Genomic DNA, 19,545 nt, shown 5'->3' on the forward strand with positions numbered 1-19,545 from the left:
CTATAAATACAAGCTGTTATCCTCTCACATTCCCTCCAATCCTCAAGGTACTGACCTGGAGTACAGACTGTGGACATTGATTGGCCTGTAGTGCTCTGTTCGAGTGGCCATTCAGCATGTGTTGACCCACACAGTGAATGCTGCGAGACAATGGAGCCTGTCACATTCGAGTCACATCCTGCCCTCCCCCTGACTTCCCAGCCGGGATCACTGATGAGGAACGGGATTCCTGGCTGATTCTCCCCCTCTATAGAGCAGAGATGCTAAGGCTAATTGAAGTCCCTCCATTACTACCCCAGGAACAGCACCCCCCTTGGGTGCTTGTGCTGGTAGACCAGAAGCTGAAGCCTTTCTAACCACTGAGTATTTAATAGCCTTCTTGGTCAGAGTGAGAGTCAGTGAGTGACTTGTACCTGACGCTGCACTGAGAGGATGCTGAGTATATACAGGAGCTTCTATGCATATTGATGTCTTCTTTTGGTGATATTTGGCGATCTGGTCAAAGGTTAAATTGGACTTTTTGAAATAATTGGACTGATGGCAGGAAAGGTTCGACAGACACTGCTGAGACAGACAGTGCTTTGGAACAACAACTCCCCTGTGTGAGCACTGGGGGGTAAACAACACAGACAACACTTAGCGCAATGGAAAGTGACCCGGTTCCAAGTCCATGTGGAAGTGTTGGTGTGTGGCGAGAGAGGAGTTAATAAAACAATCCTGTCACACATCACACTGGAAGGGTTTGTCTCCCACGTGGATTCCCTCTTGTTCCAGGAGCTCCAACAACTGTGTTAAGGCTTTATTACAGAGCTCACACTGAAAGAGTTTCTCCACTGCGTGAGTGTGTTGATGGACCAGGAGACAGTGTGTGTGAAAGCCTTGTCACACCTCACACCTGAATGGTTTCTCACCAGTGTGGATTTGCTGGTGCTTCAGGAGACTCAAGGAATGGGTGAAAGCCTTGTCACAAACATCTCACCTGAAAAGTTTCTCCATGTGTGAATCCTCTGGTGTCCCAGGAGGGTTGAAGATGCACAAAAGCTTTGCTGCAAGCCACACACTCAAGGGTTACTCCCCTGTGTGGATTGTCTGATGGCGCAGCAGGGTTGATAACTGTGTGAATGCTTTATCACAAACTTCACATGTGAAAGGCTTCTCCCCTGTGTGAGTGCGTTGGTGTCCACGGAGATTTGTTAAATGCGAAAATGATTTGTCACACACCTCGCAGGTAAACGGTTTCTCCCCTGTGTGAATACGTTGGTGTGCACGGAGGTTCGATGACTGCGAGAATGATTTCTTGCAAACATCACACACAAATAGTTTCTCCCCTGTGTGAATGCGCTGGTGTGCACAGAGATGTGTTAACTGCAAGAATGATTTGGCACACACCTCACACTTGAGTGGTTTCTCGCCTGTGTGGATCCTCTGGTGCATCAGGAGTTTGACCAATTTGGTGAAAGACATCTCACAAACCTCACATCTGAAGGGTTTCTCCCTGGTGTGAATCCTCTGGTGTATGAGAAGCTTCGTAGATGTCACAAAAGTTTTATCACAAACCTCACATTTGAAGGGTTTCTCTCCTGTATGGATTCTCTGATGGACCAGGAGGCTCGATGACTGTGTGAAGGCTTTGTCACAAACCCCACATGTGAATGGTTTCTCCCCTGTGTGAGTACGTTGGTGTACACGGAAGTTCGATAACTCGGTGAATGATTTGTTGCACATCGTGCACGTGAATGGTTTCTCCCCTCTGTGAATGCGTTGGTGCGCACGGAGATGTGCTGATCGCAGGAAGAATTTGTTGCACATCTCACATGTGAATGGATTCTCCCCTGTGTGAACGTGTTGGTGTTTCAGGAGGGTCCATGACCTTGGGAATGATTTGCCACACACCTCACACATGAATGTGTTCTCCCCTGTGTGAATGCGTTGGTGTCTGTGGAGGGCCGATGATTGTGAGAATGATTTGTCGCACACATCACATGAAAATGGTTTCTCCCCTGTGTGAATGCGTTGGTGTTTTTGGAGATTAGATGACTGTGAAAATGATTTGTTGCACACCTTGCATGTGAATGGCTTCTCCCCTGTGTGAATACGTTGGTGATTCACCAGACCTGATGATTTTGGGAAGGCTCGGTTGCACACCTCACACTTGAATGGTTTCACTTCCATGTAGCTGCCCTTGTGTTAAGAGCTGTACAACAGATGCGCCTTGTGTGTTAGGAGATCTTATGAGCCTGTGGAGCCCTCCTCACACTTGAGAAGCCTCTCACCTGTAGGAATGAGTCATTGGTTCATGAGGCTTGATGAATGATTGAAGCTCTCACCACACTTGGAGCCACTCACACTTCTTCCCAGCCTCACCCTGACCGATCGCCCACAGCTGAACCTTCGGAAAGGTTGGTTCTGATGGAAGGTTCCACATCACTGACCAGTTTCAGATCTGATGATATGTCAAAGCTCCCCTGACCCAACAGATTTCCAGATGATGTCCAACCTTCTCTGTGTTGAGCAATGCTGCGAAGGGACTGGATGTCTTCCCACAGTTGTGCAGTTGTTCCTTGGGTGATGGTATCTGCGGTGTCTATCCTCTCTGTATTCTCTGGTGTAGTATGGTGCAATCCTTATGTAAAACAGGAAAAGGAAACATGATTTCCTCTAACTCCCTCTCCTCCTTTGCTGAAGGGTCTGACTCCTCAGTTAGAGACTGTTCCACAGTGAGTGCCAGTCTGCTATTCCCCTGTGTGGGGGATCAAATGCAAGTTCTTTCTTTTTCTCATTTGACTGTCACACACCCTCTGTTTCCAGCAGGGACACTGGATAGTGACCAGGAGTAGACAACATAACATGGCTACTTTCTTCCTTCACCCAATCTCCCATCTTCCCAGACGCTGTGAGGACAATGGAAAAGGCAGTTAGGAGGAGTGTAAAACGGGCTATCAATTCACTATGAGCTCAGGACGTACTGGCATGGACCAGTTTTACCTGTAGAGTATGTCTTTAATATAAAAAGCACAAAGTAAAATTCAATGGAGATTTTGAAATTTCTCCCCTTGTTTTCCAAAATTACTTGAAGAAAACTGTAGTGATTATAAGTAAAACCTTTCAAACTGTTTTGGGGATCACGCAACTTTAAAAACAAATCAGCCCTAAGCGTGGATAATCTTGGAATGAAGCTTTCTAGTCGTAGACCTGGTTCAAGCAAGTAGCTTTTTCATGAGCTCTGTAAATAAAGTTTACTGTTTCTAACAAGAAACCTGTCGGGTACACCAAGTTATTCAATTGGTGACAAGGATAACTAGCTCTGACGCTGCGCCTCACCTCCTGAATGCAAGTATTTCACTTTTTAGGGGAATAAAGAAAAGAATACTCACCAGTCAAGCCACTCCAGCAGAATCGATCCGTACGACTCGTCCATGGAAGACTGGAGTCCACATACAGTGCCTAAGTTTCTACTTTGTGGTGAATGAAATAACAGCGGAGGAGAAACAGAGAACAATTCTTCTAAGTGTCTGCAGGAGCAAGACATCTAACCTCATCCGTAGTCTGATAACTCCGTATGTGCCTAATTCCAAATCTTTTAACAAGCTGATAGGCCTGAAGACACATTTTCAGCCTAAGCCATTGATGATAATGCAAAGATTCAAGTTCAACTCTAGAGTAAGGGCCGCAGGTGAGTCAATCTCAACATATATCGCAAAGTTAAAACAGTTAACTGAGCACTGCGACTTCGGAGATACTCCCAATGACATGTTGCAAGATTGTTTGGCTTGCGGTGGACAAGATGAGGCCATTCAGCCCCGTTTACTTGCAGAAGTTAATATTGATCTGAAGCATGCCATGGAAGCAGTGCTAACAATGGAGAGTGCTGAGGCTTTGCAGTGTGTGTAACATGGCACCTTTCTTCAGTTGGGGCGGGAACTTACCGCAGGGTGTGGCACAAAAACCAGGGAGACAACAGTGAAGCGGGAAACAGTCCTTACCAATCGAAAATAGGGAAGTATTGTTGCAACTGTACAAGGCATTGGTGAGACCACAGCTGGAGTACTGTGCACAGTTTTGGTCCCCTTACTTGAGGAAGGATGTAGATGCACTGGAGGCGGTTCAGAGGAGGTTCACTAGATTGATTCCAGAGATGCGGGGCTTGTCTTATGAGGAGAGATTGAGCAGTTTAGGCCTATACTTGCTAGAGTTTAGAAGGATGAGAGGAGATCTAATTGAGGTATAAAAGATGCTAAAGGGGATAGATAAAGTAGATGTGGAGCGGATGTTTCCCCTTGTGGGGCATTCTAGAACGAGAGGCCATAGTTTTAGGCTAAGGGGTGGGGTAGGTTTAAATCAGAGATGAGGAGGAATTACTTTTTCTCAAAGGGTCGTGAATCTGTGGAATTCATTACCTCAGAGTGCAGTGGATGCCGGGACGCTGAATAAATTTAAGGAGGAGATAGACAGATTTTTAATTAGTAATGGGTTGAAAGGTTATGGGGAGAGGGCGGGAAATTGGAGTTGAGGCCGAAATGAGATCAGCCATGATCGTAATGAACGGCGGGGCAGGCTCAAGGGGTTGAATTGCCTACTCCTGCTCTTAGTTCTTATGTTCTTATGAAAAACAAAAAAGAATGCTGGAAGCATTTTGCCTGCGATTCAGAAATTAATTTGTTACCAATGTGGGGGTAACCATGTACCGGAAACCTGCGGGTTTTAAGAGGCAGCATGCCACTACTGTCACAAAAGAAGGCATGTTATAGAGCAATGCAAAGGCAGCCAATCAGACAACAGACCAAGATGATTGAAGTGCACAGTATAAATGAACCAGAAGCTGCTGATACTGATACCTATTCCCTATACAGTGTCAAGGCAGTGAAAACTGAACCAATCACCATCGCCCTTCAAGTAAATGGGAAGCCTCTAGTAATGGAGGTTGACACAGGAGCAACAACCACAGTGGTGGGAGAAGACATCTTTAAATACCGAAGCGAAGGTATCCAGCCACTGACTCTGGAGCAAGCCATGGCTCAGCTGAAGACGTACACTGGAGAAGCAATACAGGTGAAAGGCATCCTACAGGCAACAGACAACCCAGCTGCCAGTGATTGTTGTAACTAGTGAAGGACCCAACCTTCTGGGCCGCAATTGCTGAAAAGAAATTAAGCTCAACTGGTCAGAAATTTTTCAAGTTAGAGCAGGAGGAAATCCTGAGCTGGTAAAAAAGTATGACAATGTATTCTGTGATGAATTAGGAAAGATAAAAGGCCTAGAAGCAAAATATATATGTAGATTCAGAGGCAACACCCCAGTCTTTTAAGGCCAGACCTGTGCCTTACGCCCTAAAGGAGAAGGTGGATGCAGAATTGTGCTGCTTAGAGAAGTCAGGAGTAATCCAGCCAGTCCAATTTTCAGAATGGGTAGCACCCATAGTCCCTGTGATGAAACCAGACAAAACTATTCACATTTGAAGAGACCACAAATTAACTGTGAACAAGGCTACTTAATTAGCAGTCCGAGAGATAGGTCTTAATTAGACCTATCCCGAGGAGTGAAGATCTGTATGCTAAGCCTGCTGGAGGAAAATCCTACACCAAACGACATGAGCCATTGAAGAAGAACCACAGATGGTCATGGAAAGCGCAACAAGAAGAAGCCTTCATAAAAGTCAAGAAGCTATTACACCCATCATGTCTGCTAGTACCTTATGATCCATCAAAAGAATTAGTATTAATGTGTGCTGCATCTCCCTACAGTGTGGGAGCGGTGTTGTCACACAAAGCGGAAGATGGTTCTGAAAGGCCAATAGGATATGTCTCCAGAACCCTCTCTGTAGCTGAGAAGGTTTACTCACAACTTGAAAAAGAAGGCTTATCCATAATATTTGGGGTAAAGAAGTTCCATCAATATTTGCATGGCCGACATTTTACCATAACGTCAGATCACAAATCACTAATGGGTTTATTTAGTGAAGATAAAACAATTCCGTCGATAGCCTCTGCCAGAATTCAAAGATGGGCTTTGATTTTGTTGACATGAGTACACTTTTATGCACCATCCGGGTGTGCATATATCAAATGCAGACATCCTCAGGTGTCTTCCTTTGCCAGATAGCATTACAGAATCAGAATCACAGTGCAGAAGAGGCCCTTCGGCCCATCGACTCTGCACCGACACGTGAGAAACACCTGACCTACCTACCTAATCCCATTTACCAGCACTTGGCCTTGAATGTTATGATGTGCCAAGTGCTCATCCAGGTACTTCTTAAAGGATGTGAGGCAACCTTCCTCCACCACTCTCCCAGGCAACGCATTCCAAACTGTCATCACCCTCTGGGTAAAAACGTTTTTCCCCCCTCAACATCCTGCCCCTCACGTTGAACTTATGGCCCCTTGTGACTGACCCTTCAAATAAGGGGAACAGCTGCTCCCTATCCATCCTGTCCATGCCCCTCATAATCTTGTACACCTCGATCAGGTCGCCCCTCAGTCTTCTCTGCTCTAACGAAAACAACCCAAGTCTATCCAACCTCTCTTCATAACTTAAATGTTTCATCCCAGGCAACATCCTGGCGAATCTCCTCTGCACCCCCTCCAGTGCAATCACATCCTTCCTATTATGTTATGACCAGAACTGCACACAGTACTCCAGCTGTGGCCTCACCAAGGTTCTATACAACTCCAACATGACCTCCTTACTTTTGTAATCTATGCCTCGATTGATAAAGGCAAGTGTCCCATATGCCTTTTTCACCACCCCACTAACATGCCCCTCCGCCTTCAGAGATCTATGGACACACACGCCAAGGTCCCTTTGTTCCTCAGAACTTCCTAGTGCCATGCCGTTCATTGAATACTTCCTTGTCAAATTACATCTTCCAAAGTGTATCACCTCACACTTTTCAGGGTTAAATTCCATCTGCCACTTATCTGCCCATTTGACCATCCCATCTATATCTTCCTATAGCCCAAGACACTCAATTTCACTGTTAACCACCCGGCCAACCTTTGTGTCATCCGCAAACTTACTAATCCTAACCCCCACATAGTCATCTATGTCGTTTATATAAATGACAAATAATAGGGGACTGAGCACAGATCCCTGTGGTACGCCACTGGACACTGGCTTCCAGTCACTGAAGCATCCTTCTGTCATCACCCTCTACCTCCTACAACTAAACCAATTTTGAATCCACCTTATCAAATTACCCTGTGTACCATGTGCATTTGCCTTCTTTATAAGTCTCCCAAGTGGGACCTTGTCAAAGGCTTTGCTGAAATCCATACAGACCACATCAACTACACTACCCTCATCTACACATCTGGTCACACACCTGGTCACCTCCTCAAAAATTCAATCAAATTTGTTAGGCATGACCTCCCTCTGACAAAGCCATGCTGACTATCCCTGATCAAACCTTGCCTCTCCAAGTGGAGATAGATTCTCCCATTCGGAATTTTCTCCAACAGTTTCCCTACCACTGACGTGAGATTCACTGGCCTGTTGTTCCCTGGCCTATCTCTACAACCCTTCTTAAATAGCAGAACCACATTAGATGTTCTGCAGTCCTCTGGCACCCCCGCACCCCCCCAGCCCCCAGAGAGGAATTAAAAAGTTGCGATCTCCTCCCTTGCCTCCCTCAGCAGTCTCGGACACAAATCATCCGGACCTGGAGATTTGTCCACTTTTAAGCCTGCCAACACCTCCAATACCTTGTCACTCCCTATATCAATTTGCTCAAGAACCTCGCAGTCTCTCTCCCTGAGATCGATACCTTCATCCTCATTCTCTTGGGTGAAGATGGATGTGAAGTATTCATTCAACACTCTAGCGATGTCATCTGGCTCCACCCATAGGTTGCCCCCTTGATCCCTACTGTTTCCCTGGTTATCCTCTTCCCATTGATATACTTATAGAATATCTTGGGATTTTCCCTACTTTTACCAGCCAGAGCTTTCTCATATCCCCTCTTTGCTCTCCTCATTGTTTTCTTAAGCTCCACCCTGCATTTTCTGTACTCCATTAATGCCGCTGCTGATTTGCTTCCCTTGTACCTGCTAAAAGCCTCTCTTTTCCTTCTCATCGTAACCTGAATATCTCTGGTCATCCACGGTTCTCTGGGCTTGTTACTCCTTCCTATCACCCCAGAGGGAACATGTTGAGCCTTTACCCTCCCCATTTCCTTTTTGAACTTCCCTCACTGCTCTTCTGTAGATTTCCCCACAAGTAGCTGTTCCCAGTCTACCTTGGCCAGGTCCTGCCTTATTTTACTAAAATACACTCTCCCCAAAGCCAAAACATTTTTTTGCAATTTGTCTATTTCTTTGTCCATAACAAACTTAAACTGTACCATGTTGTGGTCGCTATCACTAAAATGCTCACCCACCAACACCTCAGCCACCTGTCTGGCTTCATACCCCAGAATTAGGTCCAGCACTGCACCGTCCCTTGTTGGACCCTCGACATTTCAAGAAATCCACTCCATCCAAGTCCTTAACACTATGTCTTTCCCAATTAATGTTGGGAAAGTTGAAATCACCTGATATAATTACCCTATTGTTATTGTTTTTACACACCTCCACAAATTGTGCACATTTGCTCCTCAATTTCCCGCTATCTGGGGGTCTAAAGTAAACACCTAACAATGTGGCTGCCCATTTTATATTCCTAAACTCTGCCCACAAAGCTTCATTCAATGCCCCCTCCAAAATATCATCTCTCCTTACTGCAGTAACTAACTCCTTAACTAATAATGCAACACCTCCTCCTTTTACCCCCTCCCCTGTCTCGCCTGAAGATTATACATGCTCCAGTGCCTCAAGAAGTTATATTTGTGTTAAATTTCCTGGACTGCTTGCCAGTCTGTGCGAAGCAGATAAAGAATAGGAGAAACCAGGATCCAATTTTATCAAAGGTCCGAGATATTGCAAGGATGGTCGAATGCACAAGTCTCTGAAGAGTTAAAACCATTCTATGCTCGTAAAACTGAATTAAGCTATCAAGATGCAATCTTGTTCTGGGAACAAGAGTCATCGTCCCTTTGCAAGGAAGAGAACCACTCTTGGCAGAGCTTCACAGTGCGCATCCAGACATTTCGAAAATGAAGATGTGTGTGCGAAGCTATACCTGGTGACCAGGTATAGACAGTATCACAGTATCTTTACAGTGCAGGAGGCCATTCAGCCCATCAAGTCCACACTGGCTCTCTGAAAGAGCATTCCACCTAGTTCCACTCCTCTGCCTTATCCCCATAACCTTGCACATCCTTTCTTTTCAGGTAATAATCCAATTCCCTTTTGAATAGCTTGAGCAAACCTGCCTTTCAGGAAGTTTGTTCCAGACTCCAAGCACCCTCTGGGTGAAAATTTTTTTCCTCACATCACATTTACTCCTTCTGCCAATAATTTTGAATTGGGCCCTCTAGTTCTTGATGTTCTCTTGAGTGGGAACAGTTTCTCACTATTTACTCTGTCCATACCCCTCAGGATCTTGAATACCTCTATCAAGTCTCCTCTCAGCATTCTTTTCTCTAAGGAAAACAGTCCCAACCTCTCCAATACATCTGCATAGCTACAGTTCTTCATCCTGGGAATCATTCTTGTGAATCTCCTCTGTACTCTCTCCAATGCCTTCACATCCTTCCTCAAGTATGGTGCCCAGAATTGGACGCAGCACTCCAGATGAGGCCTAACTAGCATCTTATAAAAGTTCAACATGACCTCCTTACTCTTGTACTCAGCGCCCCTATCAATGAAACTGAAGATACTATATGCTTTATTAACTGCTCTCTCAACATGCTCTGCCATCTTCAATGACCTATGTACATATACACTGAGGTCCCTCTGTTCCTGCACCTCCTTTAGAGGCTCTCCCTTTATTTTACACTGTCTCACCAAATCTTTCCTGCCAAAATGAATCACCTCAAAATTCTCTGCATTGAACTTCATCTGCCACTTGTCTGCTCAATCTGCTAACATGTTTATGTCCATCACAGTTGACAACGTTTCTTCATATCATCTGCAAATTTTGAAATCATGCCCTGCACACCACAGTCTAGGTCATTAATATGTATCAGGAAGAGCAAGGGTCCCAACACTGACCCCTGAGGAACTCCACCACAAACCTTTCTCCAATCTGAAAAACAACCATTTATCACCACTCTCTAGTTTCCTGTCACTCAGCCAATTTCTTATCCAACTGCCTACTTTCCCTTTTACTCCATGACCGAGAATTTTGCTCACGAGTCTGTTGTGTGGCACTGTATCAAATGCCTTTTGAAAATCCATATGCACCACATCAACAGCGTTTCCTTTATCAACCTTCTCTGTTACCTCCTCAAAAAGCTCCAGCAAGTTAGTTAAACATGATTTTCCCTTGATGAATCCATGCTGGCTTTCCTTAATTGTCCTGCACTTGTCAAAGTGATTATTGATTTTACCCCATACAATAGTTTCCAGAAGTTTCCCTACCACTGAGGACAAACTGACTGGCCTGTAGTTGCCAGCTTTATCCTTGCACCCCTTTTGAACATGAATGTAACATTCGCAGTTCTCCAGTCCTCTGGCACCTCCCTTGTGTCTAAAGAAGATTGGAAGATTATCACTAGTGCCTCTGCAATTTCCACTCTCACTTCCCTCAGTACCCTTGGATGCATCTCATCCAGTCCTGGTACCTTATCTATTTGAAGTAAAGATAGTCTTTCCAACACCTCCTTCCTCTCAATTGTAAGTTCTTCTAGTGTACCAGTTACCTCCTCTCTCTCCTCAGCCTGGGTAGCATCATCTTCCTTTGTAAAGACAGATACAAAGTATTCATTCAACACCTGCGTTATTTCTCCAGCCTCCACATGCAAGTACCCTTTTTTGTCCCTAATCGGCCCTACTCTTTCTTTTACCATTCTTTTATTATTTACATGCTTATAGAAGACCTTGGGATTCCCTTTTATGTTTGTTGCCAGCCTCTTTTCATGCTCTCTCCTTGCTTTTCTTATTAGTTTCTTCACTTCCCCTCTGGTCCTTCTACATTCAACCTGGTTTCCTATTGTATTTCCTACCTATCATCTGTTGTACACGCACTTCCCTCCTTTTCATCTTTAGCTCCATCTCTCTATCATCCAGGGCACTCTGGATTTATTTGTTCTACCTTTCCCCTTCAAGGGACTATACCTTGACATTGCCTGCCATACTTTTTCTTTGAAGGTGGCCCATTGTTCAGCCACTGTCTTTTCTGCCAACATTTGATTCCAACTCACTCGACTCAGATGCATTCTCATCCCATCGAAGTTGGCTTTCCCCTAATTAATTATCCCTGCTCTGGATTGTTCACTGTCCTTTTCCATGATTAACCTAAACCTTATGATATAATGATCACTGTCCCCTACAAGCTCTCCCATTGATATTTGATCCACTTAAGCCAACTCAATCCCCAGAACCAGGTCCAAAAGTGCATGTCTTCTTGTTGGACTGGAAACATACCGCTGTAGAAAATTATCTTGAACACATTCCAGGGAATCTCACCCCTCTTGTCCTTTTGTACTATTCCTATCCCAGTCTATATTTGGATAATTGAAGTCCCCCATTATGATCACTCGATAACTCTTACACCTCTCTGTAATTTCTTTGCAAATTTGTTTCTCCACATCCTTTCTACTAGTTGGAATCAATGTTATTGCACCTTTCCCATTCCTTACCTCTAGCCAGTGATATAGAAAAAATGATTAAACACTGTCTCCATGTCAGCCATATCAGAAGTTGCCTGTTTCAGCTCCACTGCATCCATGGGAGTGGCCTGGTCACCCTGGGTTAGGTTACATATAGACTATGTAGATCCATTTTTAGATACCATGTTTTTAGTGATCGTCAACACGCATTCTAAGTGAATGGATGTGTATGAAGTTAGATCACCGACATCGTGTGCAACCACTGAAGAGCTGCACCAATGTTTTAGTGTACACGGCCGACCAGATGTCATTGTTTCAGATAACGGTTAGTTCAGAATTCCAGAGATTCATGTGCTTAAATGGGATTAAACATATTAAAACAGCAACATACCATCCCTCATCCAATGGGATAGCAGAAAGAGCAGTATAAACTTTTAAAACAGGGATGAAGAAATTATCCAAAGGAACGTTAGAAACACGAATTTCACGATTTCTTCTCAACTATCGCATGACTCCTCATATAGCTATGGGTTCAACACCTTCCGAATTACCAATAAAACACCATCTTTGTACAACCACCTCAGACAGTTAATCTACAATCGCATGAACTGTGTATATTTGTCTATGTTATGGATTGAGATATTCTTGTAAATATGTAAATCAAAATTAAAGGGGGAGCAATGTAATGATTGTGAGCAAAACCTTTCATACAGCTGTATGACTGTACAGTCACATGACTGTACAGGCAAATCAGCCCTAAGCGCGGGTAATCTTAGGGACGGAGCTTTCTAGTCGTGGATCTGGTTCAAGCATGTAGCTTCTTCTGGAGCTCTGTAAATAAAGTTCATTGTTTTTAACAAGAAATCTGTCGGGTGCCAAGTTATTACAAAAAACACACTGGGCAGGAAGTACAAGAAGCTAAGAAAACTGAGTATCCATGAGGTGCAGTGAGCCATCAGCAGCAGCAGGATGGTATTCCCCCACAATCTCACAGCCCAGCACAGCCCTCATTCCATGGTTATCATCAAACCAGTAAATAGACATGTCAGGAACAGCACTGGGTATACCTTAGAGTCCAGGTTGAACCTTGTGAACATACAGAGGTCAACATGCAGCCGAAACACCAAGCGTAACAGACAATAAAGAGAGTTAAACAGCCCCAGAACTAACAGATCAGAGCAAAGCTCTGTAGTCCTGTCACATCTAGTCAAGGTTGTGGACAAGCAGTTAAGTAAGAGAAGGCAGCTCCATGAGCACCTCCATTCTCAACCAAGCAGCAGAATACTGAAACCGCTGGAAAACTGAAATAAAAACAGAGAATGCTGGAAAAAATTCAGCAGATCTGGCAACATTTGTGTAGAGAGGAAAACAGAGTTCAGGTTTCAGGTCTGAGACCTTTCATCAGAACTGGGAAAAGTTGAGAGATGTAATAGGTTTTGAGCAAGGGATGGGTGGGACAAGGACAAAAGGAAGGTCCGTGATAGGTTGGAAGACGGGAGAGACTGAATGACAGAAGTTATTCCCCCAGGGCCAAAGAAAATGATGATGGGGCAAGAGAAGACACCAAGAAACAAAAGATTCCCAAGAGCTGGTGAGCAGTTAGCTGAAAGGAAAAAAACAAGGGAAACAAAGAAAAGGAAACAAAATGGGGGCCTAAGTTTACAGTCTGAAATTGTTGAGCTCAACGTTGAGTCCAGGAGGCTCTGCTGCCAGTTATAGGTTATAACCCGATCTCCCTTTACAATGAGTCTACCCCCTCACTGGGAGACTACTTCACAATGAGGGTCAGTAGGATAGTGAACCATGAGGAGAATCACGCTTTTCCTACTGAACACCTGGTCACTTTCTGACCTCTTACACAACAACAATACACAACAACTTGCATTTATATAGCACCTTTAACATTGTTCCATGCCCAGGGTGCATGCAAGAGTGTTAGATATTTGACACTGAGGCACATAAGGTAACATTAGTACAGGTGACCAAAACTTGGTTGAAAAGGTAGATTTTAAGGACTGTCTCACAGGAAGAATAAGCAGTAGAGATACGGAGAGGTGCAGGGAGGGAATTCCAAAAGCTCAGGGCCCAGGCAGCTGAAGGCACGGCCACCAATGGTGGAACAATTGAAATCGCAGATGCGCATGAGGTTAAAATTGAAGGAGTGCAGAGGTCTTACAGGGCTGTAGGGCTGAGTTGATTGTCACCTTGGCTCAGGAAGGGGAACGATCATCTTAGAGTCAGAAGGTTGTGGGTTCAAGTCCCACTCCAGGACTTGAGCCCCAAGGCTGACACTCCAGGGCAGTACTGAGGGAACACTGTGCTGTCAGAGGTACCATCTTTCAGGTGGAATGTGAAACGGAGGGCCCTTCCACTATTTTGAAGAAAAACATGAGAGTAAATCCAGGTGTCCTGGCCAACATTAATCCCTCAATCAACACCAATCAGAAACAGATAATCTGGACATTATCACATTGCTGTTTGTGGGAGCTTGCTGTGCACACAATCGCTGCCACATTTCCTACATTATTACAGCGACCAGACTTCAAAAGGAATTTATTTCTGCAAAGCACTTTGGGCCATGAAAGGCTCTATATCAATGCAGGTCTTTCTTTTATTTATTTTCTGAGGAGGTTACAAAGATAGGGAGGGTGGGAGGTGTTGGAGGGAGTTGAAAACACAGGAAACATCCAGATCCCAACACACAGACAGAACTGACCATTCACAGTCCACAGGATAATAACCAGCTCCCAACACACACACTGAACTCAACAATAGGAAATCAGTAAGAATCGTCAGACACTCTGCAACTCCCAGATAATTACACCTCACCTTCTCATATTCAGTAATGACCCATCAACAAAACTCAGCCTGTAAATCAGAAGGGAAACGCTTCCAATAAACACACTCAATGTCCAACACACATCTCCAGTCAAACAGTTCAGCACAAAGCACCGAGTAAACAGCTCTCTCAGCTGGATCTTCCCACACAGCATAAGGGGCATTTCCACACCTGATTCCCCACAGGATAGTCAGACTGCCCGAACATTAGTGTGGATATTATGCGATGTAATTATTATAAATTCTGTTCCTTCACTCACCAGTTTTCAGTCCCTACAGGAAGTGAATAGGCAGAGTGTGTGGGCTCTCTGATTGACGTCTCTCATAGCCAATCAGGGATTGAATCCGTTGCAATCCCACCCATAATCTGACTGTTAATCACTCTGTGCAGCCAACCGCAGAGGAGGGGACGACGATGCCAAGACATGGCTCCTCGGAGCTGTGCGCACACTCACCGGCTCGGAACTACATTACCCAAATACCAGGAGGCCGCGTGCCTGCACAGTAATGAGCAGCTGTAAAGAATGAAGGGAAACCCAGACCGCGGGACCTGATGGGAGTCCTGGTTCTGACGCGCGGTTGGCGCCCAGCGTTCGGGAATTAGAATCTAAGAAAGCGCGAGCCCGAGCGGCTGTCATGTGGGCGGGGCTGGAACTGGAGGTGCGCACCTGTAAATCTCAGCCCCGGGCGGCGGGAACCAGGATCGCAGCCGTTTAACGCCCTTTACCCCCCCATCAACTTGGTTAAATGGATAACATGGGACTACATTCGACATTGGTTTTCTGTGACTGGTGAGAGACTGTTTTCTCCAGACTGTGGAGTAAAAGTAGAAAAGTTTGACTCTCCCAGTTTTGAATCCATCTCCCTTACTGGTGCTGAAGGGCCTGACCTCCATTTAGCCCCTGCCCCAGTTAAGATTGTAGATCTAAGGTGCTCCGCTCCATGGCCCGGTCCTCAAATCATTTCTCTCCCTCTTGAAGCTGTCTGCTTGCCATTCCTTTACTACTAGATTTCTGTTTTGTCTGGTGGTGAGGGGCATTTCTTTCTGACTCGAGGTAAAATGGGACAGATTGTAAGAGACCCTCTGTGAATCTGACATCAGGTCATCAGATGGTTTTACACAGGGGCAGCGTGTGGATGAGAAATAGGTGGGGACTGAGGATAGACCCTTGGTCAGACTCCAGAGCGATGGGGGTGGGAAAATTAACCATTGCAGGAGATTCTCTGGTTACAACTGAAGAGGCAAAAGTGGGTCAAGCGATAACAGCCCCACCGACTGGACAACAGAGAAGAGTTGGAGGAGGAGGATAGTGTGGTCGGGCATCACAGAATCACACAGTGCAGAAGAGGCCCTTCGGCCCATCGACTCTGCACCGACACGTGAGAAACACCTGACCTACCCACCTAATCCCATTTACCAGCACTTGGCCCATAACCTTGAATGTTATGACGTGCCAAGTGCTCATCCAGGTACTTTTTTAAGGATGTGAGCAATCCGCCTCCACCACCCTCCCAGGCAGCGCATTCCAGACCGTCACCACCCTCTGGGTAAAAAAGTTTTTCCTCACATCCCCCCTAAACCTCATGCCCCTTACCTTGAACTTTTGCCCCCTTGTGACTGATGCTTCAACTAAGGGGAACAGCTGCTCCCTATCCACCCTGTCCATGCCCCTCATAATCTTGTACACCTCGATCAGGTCACCCCTCAGTCTTCTCTGCTCCAACGAAAACAACCCAAGTCTATCCAACCTCTCTTCATAACTTAAATGTTTCATCCCAGGCAACATCCTGGTGAATCTCCTCTGCACCCCCTCCAGTGCAATCACATCCTTCCTATAAAGTGACGACCAGAACTGCACACAGTACTCCAGTTGTTGCCTCACCAAGGTTCTATACAACTCCAACATGACGTCCCTACTTTTGTAATCTATGCCTCGACTGATAAAGGCAAGTGTCCCATATGCCTTTTTCACCACCCCACTAACATGCCCCTCTGCCTTCAGAGATCTATGGACACATACGCCAAGGTCCCTTTGTTCCTCAGAACTTCCTAGTGCCATCCCGTTCATTGAATACTTCCTTGTCAAATTACACCTTCCAAAGTATATCACCTCACACTTTTCAGGGTTAAATTCCATCTGCCCATTTGACCATCCCGTCTATATCTTCCTGTAGCCCAAGACACTCAACTTCACTGTTAACCACCCGGCCAATCTTTGTGTCATCCGCAAACTTACCAATCCTAACCCCCACATAGTCATCTATGTCGTTTATATAAATGACAAATAATAGGGGACTGAGCACAGATCCCTGTGGTACGCCACTGGACACTGGCTTCCAGTCACTAAAGTATCGTGTCATCACCCTCTGCCTCCTACAACTAAGCCAATTTTGAATCTACCTTATCAAATTACCCTGTGTTCCATGTGCATTTGCGTTCTTTATAAGTCTCCCATGTGGGACCTTGTCAAAGGCTTTGCTGAAATCCATATAAACTATCAACTGCCTTACCCTCATCTACACACCTGGTCACCTCCTCAAAAAATTCAATCAAATTTATTAGGCATGACCTCCCTCTGACAAAGCCATGCTGACTATCCCTGATCAAACCTTGCCTCTCCAAGTGGAGATAGATACGCTCCTTCAGAAATTTCTCCAATAGTTTCCCTCATGTCAAAGGCTGCAGAGAGGTTGCGTCCCTCTTCACAGATGTTGCCTGACCTGAGTATTTCCAGAATTTTCTTAATATAAGATTTCCAACAGGGACTGAAAACCAAGTAGGGAGAAGCTGTTCGACTGTGATGTGTGCAACAAATCATTCTCACAGTCTTCGAGCCTCTACTTAAACCAAGGCATTCACACATGGGAGAAACCATTCACTTGTGAGGTATGTGACAAATCATTCTCACCATCGTTGGATCTCTGGAAACACCAACGCACTCACTCAGGGAAGAAACCGTTCACGCGTGAGGTGTGAGCGAAATCATCCTTAGCATCCGAGAACTTCCAGAAACACCGACACACACACACACACACGAGGGAGAAACCGTTGATATGTGAGGTGTGTGACAAATCATTCTCAACTTCATGACATCTTGTGGAGCATCAGAGGATTCATGCAGGGGAGAAGCCATTCATGTGCGAGGTATGCGACAATAATTCTCAAGGTGATCGGACCTCCGCATGCACCAACGCATTCACACTGGGGAGAAACCATCGAAGTGTGAGATGTGCAGCAAATCATTCTCAAGGTCATCGAACCTGCTACTCCATCAGTGGATTCAAACAGGGAAGTAACCGTTGAAGTGTGCGGTTTACGACAAGGCTTTTATGATGTCGACAACCCTCCTGGGACACCAGGGGATTCACACAGGGAAAACTCTTCAGGGGCAATGTTTGTGCAGTGGCTTTCAACCAGTCTGCTGATCTTCTGAAGCAATAGCAGATTCACACTGGTGAGAAAGCATTCAGGTGCGAGGTGGATGATAAGGCTCTCGCACAGTCAGCATATCGCCTGGTCCTCCAACTCAATCACACAGAAAGAAACCCAATTGGTGTGAGTTCTGTAATGAAGTCTTCACACAGTTGTTTGACCTCCTGGAACATCTGTGAACATACATGGGGACTACCTAACAAAGCTGTTTCCCAATTTGATCACAGAGTGTGAATCTCTGCCCAAACTCACTACAATGGATGTTCAGTGATATTGGGGCACTGAACAAGGAGCAGCTTTCACTCACATCAAACAACTCGTGTCAACAACGCCAGTACTGAGGTGCTGTGATGTCAATGATGAAGTCACCCTGCAGTGAGATGCCAATGAAACAGGAGTTGGAGCAACCCTCATGCAGCAAGGACAATTAGTTGTGTTTGTATCCAGAGCCTCAACACAAACTGAACAACACTATACACAGATTGAGAAAGTGAGCCTGGCTATTGTCTTTGCTTGTGAGCATTTCAACCAGCATCTGTTTGGGAGAGAGAAAGTGATGGTGGAGTCTGACCACAAGCCACTTTAAAGCATCTTAGTCGAACTGCTTCTATCTGTTCCAGAGCGTTTACAAAACCCAGCACATCACTCATTCCATGATTATCATCAAACCAGTAGATCAACATGTCAGGAGCAGCATTGGCTCCCTCTCTGCCACTTGCCTCTCTGCCCACTGCCTCCTATCTGGGCTGAGATCAGGAACTACCCTCAGCCCTACCCACTCATCCTGTCCATGCCGGGAGGGGGACTGCAGCCTGAAGGTGCATCCTTCAGTGCTCCTTGACACACTGAGTTTGAACTAGTGTGCAGCCATTCCTAACCTGCTCTGCTTCCAGTTATAGATTATAACTCGATCTCCCTTTACAATGAGTCTGCCCCCTCACTGGGAGACTGCTTCACAGCGACAGTCAGTAGGATAGTGGACCATGGGGGGAATCACGCTGCTCCTACTGAATGCCTGGTCACTTTCTGACTTTTTACACAACAACAATAGACAACAACAACTTGCATTTATATAGCACCTTTAACATAGTTCAATATCCCAAGGTGCTTTGCAAGTGTTAACAATATTTGATGCTGAGGCACATAAGGTAATATTCATACATATGACCAAAAACATGGTTCAAGAGGAAGATTTTAAGGAGTGTCTTACAGGAGGAAAGAGAGGTAGAGAGATGGAGAGGTTTAGGGAGGGAATTCCAGAGCTTCAGGCCCAGGCAGCTGAAGAAATGGCCACCAGTGGCGGAACGATTAAAATTGGGGATGCTCAAGTGACCAAGATTGGAGGAGTGCAGAGATCTTAGAGGGTCGTAGGGCTGAGTTCATTGGCAACCTTGGCTCAGGTGGTCACACTCTCACCTCAGAGTCAGAACGTTATGGGTTCAAGTCCCACTCCAGGACTTGAGCCCTGAGGCTGACACTCCAGGGCAGTAGTGAGGGGGTGCTGCACTGTCAGAGGTGCCATCTTTCAGATGGGATGTTAAACAGAGGCTTCTGCTCTCTCAGGTGGGTGTGAAGGATCCCATGGTACTATTTTGAAGGAGGACAGGGGAGTTATCCCTGGTGATCC

At 45.5% G+C, this 19,545-nt stretch overlaps 1 protein-coding gene and 1 pseudogene across 1 annotated transcript; one reads left to right on the top strand and one right to left on the bottom strand.

Moving 5' to 3' along the window:
* Positions 1 to 1,068: 1,068 nt before the first annotated feature.
* LOC144674797 (uncharacterized) lies at positions 1,069 to 2,172 on the bottom strand. Its single transcript, XM_078535994.1, has one exon. It carries the CDS (start codon positions 2,170 to 2,172, stop codon positions 1,069 to 1,071), a length of 1,104 nt encoding a protein of 367 aa, XP_078392120.1.
* A 12,728-nt stretch (positions 2,173 to 14,900) lies between these two features.
* LOC144674798 (uncharacterized) lies at positions 14,901 to 17,782 on the top strand (annotated as a pseudogene).
* The last annotated feature ends 1,763 nt before the right edge of the window (positions 17,783 to 19,545 follow it).

Source organism: Cetorhinus maximus, unplaced genomic scaffold (genome assembly GCF_964194155.1).
Source record: "Cetorhinus maximus unplaced genomic scaffold, sCetMax3.hap1.1 HAP1_SCAFFOLD_801, whole genome shotgun sequence".
In the NCBI taxonomy this organism is placed as follows: Eukaryota; Metazoa; Chordata; class Chondrichthyes; order Lamniformes; family Cetorhinidae; genus Cetorhinus; species Cetorhinus maximus.